Raw genomic sequence first — 11,603 nt, 5'->3', positions numbered from 1 at the left:
TTGCACAATGTATTCAAGTAGTTACACTGTTACAGTGTTACACTATGATACAAGACATACACACAAATAGGCAAAAGTGAACCATAGTTAGTGTGAAACTTGCAACTGATGCTTGGAACACAAACTCTTGATATCAGGTCTTATTGTTGATAATGCCACCCGCATATCATCCTCAAGTGAAAGAAGCCTATTTCTTTGTTTCGATTTTATTGTTGCCATGGCAGAAAATGCCTGCTCACACAGATACGATGTGGAGAAAGGCAAAAGTAGAGAAATAGCTTTCTTAGCCAAATTAGGATATTCCCCCAATGTTCCATGCCAAAAAGCTGCCAGTGTCACGTCACTCTTCTCAAATTTGACTTTCAGTGTTGAATCAGCAGACATATCAAGAAATTCATCATGTTCTATAAATTTATAACAAGAGCAGCGAGAGCAGAGTAACAATAACTTTAATGTCAATATTGGATAAAGAAACTTTAAAATTAAAAATATTAGATTCTTTATTTATATTGAATAAATATTAAATATGGCAAAGCAATGGAACTCTGATGGCTGAAGTGGAATCCTCAATCACTAGTGACTGCCTGTGGTAGAACCCACTCAACTCTTGCCTGTTTTTGAAAACTATGGATTCTGCAAATCACGAAAAAATTTCCATCAAAAACCTAATGTAAAATTTATCTAAATTCCCTTTATAAACAATAATGAATAATATACGAATATATCAACATCAAGTACAAATATACCAATATAACATTACATACAATTGAACTAGGTACCTAATAAATTTGCCAAGACCAGGAAGATAACTGAAGCCGATGATACTAGGCTACCTTCCAGCAAGCACAAGTAACCTAACCTAGTAACAAATGAAAAAATTAGGCTCACTAAAATCCTAAGTTAAGTAATATTAAATTACATATTAAAACACAAACTCAGGAAAATAGAATCTGACACGGTATATCGATTTAAGCAAATCTGAACACCCACTAGGCTATTCTATGCACAAAACAATGATTTGGAATTAAGCTAGAAATAACACTAGTAATTTTATAATGAGCTTAAAATCCATAGAAAATTTATAATTAGGGTTGAAGACTTGAATAATTAATATTCATTTCAAATATTATAACCCCCTAACCAAAGTTGAACCATATGCCACAAAATCATAGGAAACTTACGGGGTTGGTAGGCCTTATCCTTAAAATCCCAATGCAAATTGAAGAGCAGCAGAAGATCCCATTGTTGAGAACTATGTATTCATAAATCTTGATATTGCACTCTTCATGGTAGCACTCGTGGTAAGCAATTGCAGGAGAGGTGGCTTTAAATTGAAGTGCTACTCCATCTTCATAGCACTTCTACACTCGAAGAAAATATTATCCAATATCCAATATGTCCAATGTGGCCAATATATCCCATCTGCCTCCTCACACTTCCCTCATTACCAGTAGGTGAAAATTTTTTCCCAAGGATGATGGAATCAGGAAATGCAAATATTAAAATACAGCCAGCAGAGCCATCTATGGACTGAGCATATTATCCTTGAAACTCCCAGTATTTCTTTTTGATTTTGCTTTGTATGGCAAAAGGGGGGTTTCAAGGATGAAACAAATATGAACATAAATAAATATACATATACACAATTTTATAAATTTTCTACAGAATTAGTATATAAAATAATTCTTCAACACTCCAAAGGGGGGATTCGAATTTAGTCAAAATTCGAATGGTAAAGGTAATGTTACAAAATTAAGTAACATTCTAAGGAGAAAAAATAAAAATTACCAACACCCAAATATATACTACATACTAATTTCTCAACATATCTCTTGTTCTTGCCTCACTAATGACAGCAGCCTCTCTCTCTTTTCTTTGGTGTGTACTACTGTCCTCTTTAATATCTGCCTTTTCTTCACTGTCATTAGTCACAGGGCTTAAGAGAGGTATTACTGAAGTAACATGCCGTCTTACAGTTTCACGAGAAGCTCCCTTAAACACAGCTATGTCAGTTACTTCATCCAAGTCATTTAATTTTACTTTTTTAACAATACCCATTGGGTAATTTGAAGGTTTCATGTGCGGTTCTTTTAACAGAACAATATCACCTATTTGAATTCTTTTATGTGTCACTGGTTTATATCTACTCCTTTCGTCTGTAGCTTGTGACACTAAGTGTGCTATAAATTCTGAATTATAAATGTTAATAAGTCGAGACCTCACATTTCTAAGTTTTTGATACTTGTCTAAAACTTTGCTAACATGATCATCTGCCGTCCAGTTCAGATCTTCATCTGGATTGCCCTGCAAGTCAGGAATAATGTTAATAGACAGCAATTCATGTCCATGAATTAATATTTCTGGTGTAATTGCATCAGGCACTTCATCTGTGATACTGTCTCTCAACCCTTCTTTGAAGGCAATAGGGCGCCTGTTAACTAAGTGAACGGTTTGCTCTACAAAAAACTCAAAATCACGGAAGTCTAACACATTATTTCTTAATGCTCCATAGATTAAACGCTTACTCATCTTAGCACAAGTCTCAACAAGTCCTCCTAATTTGTTACATCCCTTTGGATACTGCTGAAACTTGATTGACTTTACACCATTTTCTTCAAAATATGCCTGACTCTCAGGATCACCCAGGAAATTAGTGACCACATTAGCTCCAGCTACCAACTGAGATCCAAGATCTGACAAGACTAGTTGAGGGATTCCATACTGATATGAAAGCATTTGAAAAGCTCTTAAAAATTCTTTTGTAGTGAGATCTAAACAAATTTTTAAATTAATTGCCCTCGACCAGAGACAAGTTAAACATAGAACCCAAACTTTGCTCTTTTTACCATTAAGCTTAACGTTATACGGTCCAAAATGATCAATAAAAATATACCTGAATGGTATAGAGGGAGGGTCAATCCTAAAATCGCGATAGGCACTTTGATTGACCTTAACCGTTCTCTCTTTGAATCTCTTACAAATGACACATTCTTTGATGACCTTTTTTACTACTGAAAAGTAATGTGGAATCCAAAACTTTTTTCTTATCTCTGACAAAAGGGAATAAACACCAGCATGAGAGAATTTCTCATGAAAATCTTTTATTACTAATCGAGTTAACTTACTGTGTTTGTGAAGCAAAATAGGAAAGTTGACAAAAGTATCTTTTCTCCATTTAGGCATCTTACTTCTAATTCTTAAGAGTCCATGATCATCCATGTATACATTAAGTTGAGCAATAATATTAGGAATATCCTTTACTCTCTTATTTCTGTTTTCTAAATACTGGAAAACTTCACCATACCAGATTCTCTGATCATTCCTTATGATATGTCTAGTAGCTTCCAAATGAAAGGAGGATGCATCACCAAAGTTAAAAGAAACTGAGTTTGCTCTTCTTTTGAGCAAAGCAATGAATTTAAGAACGTACTCGTGAATTCTAACAAGCTTAGAGAAACTGGAACACTTGTCCAGGACGACTAAATGTTCAGGGTTTGATTCTGCTAAGACTTGTGATTCACTTAATTTAGATGCAGAAATTGAGAAGGAATTTTCATTCAATGGATTAAAATTTGGATTGGGTACAACTATATCAAATGTGTCAGCATTACTGCACAGTTCATCCCTTTCACATCTTAAAAATTCTGGGCCAGTGAAATAATTAGTTTTCAAAAGCTGTTTGTACGACATAGGCCTAGTTATACAATCTGCAGGGTTCAAGATACCACTGACAAAACAAAATCTAACTGGGTTATTTTCACAGGTCCTTTGAATGTGATCCAAACGATTCATGATAAAGACACTCCTTTTATTCATTTTATCTAATTTGTTCACATAAGAATTAATCCAGCTCAGTGAAACAATGCTATCTGTATACAGTACTGATTCTACAATTCTAATAGGTTTAGGGCACTGAGGGCCTGCCAAATCCTTACTCAAATCCAATAATGTTTCTGTTCCCAAAACTATCCCTTGGAATTCTAGAGATGGAATACTTTTGCTTTCTAACTGCTTGTTAACCAAGCGATTCTTTGCTAGAACAAAACTGACTTGCTTAGTTTCTATGCACTGAATAAAAATTGTTGTCCCATAGATTATTTTACTGCTGTCAGTAAATGCAATTAAACGATATGACCCATTTCTCTCCCCGACAACTCTAGGTACCTCAATTGGAGGAGTCATGTTAACTTGTTTGACTATGTTACGCCATTCTCGTTGTTGCTCAATGGACAATTCTGTATCCCATCCTAGAGAAGTGTTTAATTGAAGTTCATGCATAAATAAACGAGCTCTGTTTAAAATAGGTCCATTGAAATTATATGGATCAAAATTTGAAGCAATGCTTTTCAATATCAGTCTCTTAGTGTTTGCTTTAGAGTCTAGCTCAAGTTTAGGAGAGGAAATACAATCTGTTATTCGGTTCCACTTTAAACCAAATATTTTTACTACATCAGGAGTGACTTCATCCAAATTCTTATCTATTTTTTCTTGGAGCATAACATCATTGGTAACGAATTGTTGTAATTCAAATTTATATGGATTAAAAATGTTATTCAAGTTATCAAAACCCCAGTGTAAGCTTTCAGAATCATTTGCAGTGAACGCACCATTATCCATGTATATCAAAGAGTAAATAAGTTTCTTCAATTCCTTTAAGTTGTCCAAATCACCTTCAGTGTCTAGCATCAATATTTTGTACAAACCAATCATCAATATTGTTGGGCTACACCTTAGCCCAAAACTTAGACGAAGATTCTTGTATGCTATAATGGTAAAATCTCCTTTACTTACATTTTTAAACCAAAAGAATAATAATTTACTTTGATCAGTTTCATTTAATGCTATCTGCTGGAAAGCTTTCTTTAAATCAAAGCACAATAAATGAGAATCAAACCTTAAAAGTAGCAAGGCAGTAGACAAGTTCTGATTAATACAAGGGCCAGCCCACATTGCCTGATTGTGGCTAATAGAGGGGGAGCCATTACTTTGTTTTTCACACAAATTAGAGAGAAAAACCATTCGGCATTTAGTAGTACTGTGGTCTAACTTAAATATTCCCATGTGCGGCAAAACACTGTACTCTGGGTGTTCTTCACAAAACTTATCCAAATTATCAATCCTTTCAATTAAGTTTTGAGCTACCTGAGTCTTTATGTTATCATCCAGTAATCTCAAAAATTCATTATTCTTCGATAATTTCTTTAGGTTAGATTTCAAAATTTGCTTTGCTAAATTTGTGTTCTTTCCCAGCAAATGAGAAACACGACCATTCCATAAAAGTGGCATTACCAACCTGCCTTCTTCATCTCTTTGTGTATTATTAAGTAAATACCTAACTAATTTCTTATTATGTTCAGTGCTCTCCCCATCTAAGTCAGTTCTATCTTTGTGCAAATAATATGAGCATTCTCGCTCTAAAATATGATCAGTAGCTTTTTGCAATTTATGCTCGCTGATCCTGCCATCATGATCTAAAATACAGATTGTAGGATCCTCTGCACTTCCAATACATCTAACACTAGACTTGAAACATGAAGTCATAGGAAATTTAATATTATCCAGTGATTTACCTTGCTCATCTAAATTCTCTTCCAAGCCAAAAAGTAAATGAGTATCATCATGCAGGCTAGGGAGAAATGTCAAATTTGCAATTAATTTCTCTATGTTTCCTATTAACATAATGCCAAATCTTGTTTCATAGTACACACACTGACCACTATGACCAAAACTAACCATCTTTTCCATGAGACAATGAGCTGAATTTGCCCCCAGGACAAACTGAATGTTTGATATGTCTTCTCTAGCCTCATCAAGAAACTCATCTAAAAGCTTATAACCATAATTTCTAAAACTTCTAACAACTTTACCAAGGCCGGGTAAATTCAAATTTATATCAATACCTGGGACACAAATAGCTTCTATATTATGCGCTGTCTCCCCAATCTTAACAGAAATTTGAACTATCTTGGTTCGATAGCATTTTGCTCCATTAAACCCATTGACAACAAGATCAAAATTATCTTTCACAACTTTGAAACACTGACCTTCTAAAGCACACTCAGAAATGAAATTAGCTTGGCTACCTGAATCCTTCAATCCTCTTATTTTACTAGGGCCCAAAGTACAAGAAAATGTGGGTAAAATTGAATTTATGCCCCCCTTACTCTGAAAGGAACTACCTGGACAAACTACCCCATTCTGTGTACTATTTTGAACATCTTTTGATTTACTTTTCTCGTTTTGCTTAGGGTTAGGAACTGCTTTTTTAGGATTACGCACCAAATCTCTGACCTCGGAACTTTCATGATTATCTGACAGGCAAAGAAAGGAGAAATGCCATCCCTGACAATATTTACACTTTCTGGAAAATCTAAAATGACACGAGCTATCCAAATGCTCGATTCTTGCACATTTAGTGCAACCATTCAAAATGCTCAACCTAGCTATCTTTTCCTTAGCAGTAGCGAAATTAGGGCACTTATGGATTGGATGATCACCATTAACCTTATCACTACAAAGTGTGCAAGAATTAAAAGGATTGGAGCTTTTAAAATTAACCTCTGCTGCTAAGTTTGAACTTTTACTCAATCCTAGTTTATCTTGATGCCTTTCAGCAGAAGGCAGTTTACTTTTACTTAATTTACCAAGTTTATTTGCATTCTGATACCGTTCATTGGCTTCAAAAAAGTTATCAACAATTTCACTTGTAGTGGGCTTTGAATTGTTAGTAATTTGTATCAACTGATTTCTGAAAGTTTCATTCATTCCTCTTAGGAAAAAGTACTGCAAAACATCATCTATATCCATTTTCAAAGTCTTAACAGCTTCTTGTAATTTTCTAATATTACTAATATACTGAAAGGGTTCTGAATCATAACCTAACTTCAGCTCTTGAAGTTGTTTCATCACATTAAACTTTTGAGTTGGAACCGAGGCAAAAGCTGTTTTTAAGAGTTCCTTTGCATGGGAATAACCTTGTTTGTCTGCTTCTAAAGAGTCTATCAAAAGTAAAGCCTTGCCAGAAACCTGCTGTTTAAGTAACAACAACCTATCATAATCTGTGTAAGAAAACTTTCTAGTAGTTTCCTCAAACTGCTGTAAGAATAATTCCAAACTTTCATCATCAGAACTCTTAAATTTAGGCAAAGGTGCTACTGGACTTTTAAGACGACTAAGAGGAGTTTCATTCAGATTTTCACTTGTGCTTCCATTAACATTAACCTCTAAGAGCAGCAACATTTCAGAAATTTTTTCTTTATATTCCTGACAAGAGCTAAATTCAATTTCCATTTCATTTTCATCTTCGCTCTCTGACCACTTCAAAGATATGACTTTACTATCAAACCCTTTAAGTTCTTCCTTAAAATTCTTAAGTTTTTCAACAAGATTTAACTTTTGTGAGCTATTATACTGCGAAAATTTATGCCTTTCATTAAATTGTCTAGTGACTTGAGAGCGGATGTACTTCCGACTCATAACAAGAAGCCTAATGTCTGTCATGATTATAGAAAAATTTAATTCTAAACGTCAATGCAGCCTAACAAAAGAAAAAATTTAAGATAATTATAGTATTCGGTATACTGATCAATAATAACAACAATAATCCAAATAAAAACCACCACTCCTACAATGCTACCCAAGTGCCACCAGTATTGAGACAGCCTTCAGAGCCCCACGTTGGGCGCCATTTCAAAAACTTAAACAGAACGTAAATTTATAACAAGAGCAGCGAGAGCAGAGTAACAATAACTTTAATGTCAATATTGGATAAAGAAACTTTAAAATTAAAAATATTAGATTCTTTATTTATATTGAATAAATATTAAATATGGCAAAGCAATGGAACTCTGATGGCTGAAGTGGAATCCTCAATCACTAGTGACTGCCTGTGGTAGAACCCACTCAACTCTTGCCTGTTTTTGAAAACTATGGATTCTGCAAATCACGAAAAAATTTCCATCAAAAACCTAATGTAAAATTTATCTAAATTCCCTTTATAAACAATAATGAATAATATACGAATATATCAACATCAAGTACAAATATACCAATATAACATTACATACAATTGAACTAGGTACCTAATAAATTTGCCAAGACCAGGAAGATAACTGAAGCCGATGATACTAGGCTACCTTCCAGCAAGCACAAGTAACCTAACCTAGTAACAAATGAAAAAATTAGGCTCACTAAAATCCTAAGTTAAGTAATATTAAATTACATATTAAAACACAAACTCAGGAAAATAGAATCTGACACGGTATATCGATTTAAGCAAATCTGAACACCCACTAGGCTATTCTATGCACAAAACAATGATTTGGAATTAAGCTAGAAATAACACTAGTAATTTTATAATGAGCTTAAAATCCATAGAAAATTTATAATTAGGGTTGAAGACTTGAATAATTAATATTCATTTCAAATATTATAACCCCCTAACCAAAGTTGAACCATATGCCACAAAATCATAGGAAACTTACGGGGTTGGTAGGCCTTATCCTTAAAATCCCAATGCAAATTGAAGAGCAGCAGAAGATCCCATTGTTGAGAACTATGTATTCATACATCTTGATATTGCACTCTTCATGGTAGCACTCGTGGTAAGCAATTGCAGGAGAGGTGGCTTTAAATTGAAGTGCTACTCCATCTTCATAGCACTTCTACACTCGAAGAAAATATTATCCAATATCCAATATGTCCAATGTGGCCAATATATCCCATCTGCCTCCTCACACTTCCCTCATTACCAGTAGGTGAAAATTTTTTCCCAAGGATGATGGAATCAGGAACTGCAAATATTAAAATACAGCCAGCAGAGCCATCTATGGACTGAGCATATTATCCTTGAAACTCCCAGTATTTCTTTTTGATTTTGCTTTGTATGGCAAAAGGGGGGTTTCAAGGATGAAACAAATATGAACATAAATAAATATACATATACACAATTTTATAAATTTTCTACAGAATTAGTATATAAAATAATTCTTCAACAGATACAAGACATACACACAAATAGGCAAAAGTGAACCATAGTTAGTGTGAAACTTGCAACTGATGCTTGGAACACAAACTCTTGATATCAGGTCTTATTGTTGATAATGCCACCCGCATATCATCCTCAAGTGAAAGAAGCCTATTTCTTTGTTTCGATTTTATTGTTGCCATGGCAGAAAATGCCTGCTCACACAGATACGATGTGGAGAAAGGCAAAAGTAGAGAAATAGCTTTCTTAGCCAAATTAGGATATTCCCCCAATGTTCCATGCCAAAAAGCTGCCAGTGTCACGTCACTCTTCTCAAATTTGACTTTCAGTGTTGAATCAGCAGACATATCAAGAAATTCATCATGTTCTATTGCCGTGAAGTCCAGTTCTTCAGCCATGTCAGCCAGTTCTAAGGGTGATACAATCCAATCGAGTTTCTCTGTAGAAAGCGATGGAAAATACTTATCAACTGCTTCTCTTAGTTGTTCCAAGTGATTAAGAATAAGATTTTTTTCAGTTCCCAGACCTTTATATCCTGGTTGTTGAAGAGAAGGGAGGTTTGACACATCGTCTTTCTGAATAGCCGACTTCCATGATTTTAACTTTCTCTGGAAACCTTTCATCTTGTTAACTGATGTTACAATTCCCTCAAGTCTCCCCTGCATTGAGAGATTTAGTTCATTCAGCTTCATGAAAATATCTGCCAAATATGACAGCTTCAAACACCAAGTAGAATTTTCAAGCAGCTTTTTGAATATATCATGTCCCTCCTCTTGGAAAAAGGTTTTTAATTCTTCTTTGAGTTCAAGAACGCGGTTCAGTACACGACCCCTTGATAACCACCTTATGTCAGTATGCAAAATCAGTGAAATATGAACCGCACCCATTTCTTGACACATCTTTTGAAAAACCCTTTTTTTCAGTGGCCTGGATTTGATGAAATTAACCATCTGGACAGACTGGTTTAAAACCTCAGTCAACTCTTCTCCACTTGTCTTGGCTACTAACGCCTCTCTGTGTAGGAAGCAGTGAGTTGTAATTATAGATGGATTTTCTTTCAATGCTCTGGTGATGAAGCCTTTGTACTTCCCTATCATCGACGGTGCACCATCAGTACATATGCCGCAACAATAATTCCATGAAAGACCATGTTGAGTGAGGTACGAATTTACAGACACGAAGATATCCTCTCCAGTGGTTCTGGTCTGTAATTCTTTGCAAAACATAAACTGTTCCACAATAATATCTTTTGACCTTTCAGATATCCTGCGGCTGATGGTGTTATTGGAAAGAGGTACTTTCGAAATCTGTTCCTGAGCTTCTTTGCCAAGCATTGTTTCTACAATTATGTTGCATGCAGGGCCAATGATTTCTTCACCAGTTGTATGAGGCTTCATCTTCTTTGCTATCAGCTCTGCTACTCTGAAAGAAGCTTCAAGAGCAGTGTCGGTTACTGATACCCTCTTGACCATTTTAGTAGCGGCCTTACTTTGCCCTTTTAACAAACGAGAAAAATATGCCATGTCCTTCTGCGACACAAAAGGATGTCTGGTATTAGGGTGCCGCTTGAGCTTACTAGGTACCATGGCCTCATTGCTGAGTGTATCTCCACAAACTAAACACACAGGGCGTGGATTATCTTCATCATTGTTTGAAGTAAAACCATATGCTAAATAGGCATCAACATATGTTCTTTTCTTCGAGAGAGATGCGTGCTTCCCCTTTTTGCATTTTGTTTTAGATGGTCCAGGAACATCTTCAATATTTGACTCTGAAGCAGTACCAATACTGGAAGCCACCATTTGGTCTTGAGATTCATCTTCCTGTACTTTTCGCTTCCTCACAACGAACTTATCCATCCTTCTTTCTCGACGTTGTCAGATAAGACGTATTCTGAAAAAAATGAAAAAAATAGAGGCTTAAATTAGTTTTTGATACTTAGGTAGAAAGCGACAAACACGGTTTTAGCTTATCTCAAGAATTGCAAATGATCACAAATTTACGACGTGTTTACATTTGGTATTACAGGAGAAAATTATTAAATTTTGCCTTTGGTGTTATAAAACATAGAGAAACTCATTACTAATACTTCGTAATTAATTACTAAAAAAAGAAAAAGATGAACAAACGACTCACGATACATACGTACCAATACATACCAGGTATGTATTGCTAACTAGCTGAGGGAGGAGGATATGTCATACCTTCTGCTTCCTTTGCATCAACAATCAGTACTGAGACATTCTGGGCTCTGGCCAGTGGCGACTCGCTGTGCGCCCTGCCCTGTACGTGTGTCATACGCGTCAGTATACAACCCTCACTCCCCTCCCTCCCTCCCACTCTCCCGCCAAGCTGTTCTCTCCAGTGTCCGTACAATTATTACACAGCAAAATCATATAATTAATATTGTTCTCCTGGATTGTAATTTTCCATAAGTACAAATTTTTATACAAATTCAATGAAAAGTAGCTAAGTTGAAAATTTGATCGCTAAATTGTGCAGCAGCAGCAGAAGCAGAGAGAGTGAAGTTAATGCAATTTTTTCCTCTGAATTTTGGCGGCACCCTCGAAAGATCTCACGGCACCCCTTGGTGCTGCGGCACACCGGTTGGGAATGA

General features: G+C 35.4%; 2 protein-coding genes across 3 annotated transcripts; both read right to left on the bottom strand.

Annotated features, from left to right (window-relative positions):
- Positions 1 to 1,499: 1,499 nt before the first annotated feature.
- On the bottom strand, positions 1,500 to 8,972 carry LOC137621683 (uncharacterized). Of its 2 annotated transcripts, XM_068352191.1 has the most exons (3): positions 8,484 to 8,972; positions 8,082 to 8,161; positions 1,500 to 7,935 (listed from the first exon to the last, which is right to left on the bottom strand). In XM_068352191.1, the coding sequence occupies exon 3, from the start codon at positions 7,498 to 7,500 to the stop codon at positions 1,813 to 1,815; it is 5,688 nt and encodes a 1,895-aa protein (XP_068208292.1). In that variant the 5' UTR covers positions 7,501 to 7,935; positions 8,082 to 8,161; positions 8,484 to 8,972; the 3' UTR covers positions 1,500 to 1,812. The 2 variants fall into 2 exon arrangements, with proteins under 2 accessions (XP_068208292.1, XP_068208293.1); XM_068352192.1 differs by lacking the exon at positions 8,082 to 8,161.
- A 64-nt stretch (positions 8,973 to 9,036) lies between these two features.
- LOC137621953 (zinc finger BED domain-containing protein 5-like) lies at positions 9,037 to 10,845 on the bottom strand. The gene has a single exon (XM_068352450.1). The coding sequence runs from the start codon at positions 10,843 to 10,845 to the stop codon at positions 9,037 to 9,039; it is 1,809 nt and encodes a 602-aa protein (XP_068208551.1).
- Between the last annotated feature and the right edge of the window lie 758 nt (positions 10,846 to 11,603).

Source organism: Palaemon carinicauda, chromosome 28 (genome assembly GCF_036898095.1).
Source record: "Palaemon carinicauda isolate YSFRI2023 chromosome 28, ASM3689809v2, whole genome shotgun sequence".
NCBI classification, from domain to species: Eukaryota; Metazoa; Arthropoda; class Malacostraca; order Decapoda; family Palaemonidae; genus Palaemon; species Palaemon carinicauda.
Note: the sequence above shows the minus strand (reverse complement) of the source record. Positions and strands in the feature narration are given on the sequence as shown.

Coding starts and splice junctions, on each gene's coding strand:
- LOC137621683 (XM_068352191.1), bottom strand. CDS start 7,500: ATGACAGACATTAGGCTTCTTGTTATGAGTCGGAAGTACATCCGCTCT.
- LOC137621953 (XM_068352450.1), bottom strand. CDS start 10,845: ATGGATAAGTTCGTTGTGAGGAAGCGAAAAGTACAGGAAGATGAATCT.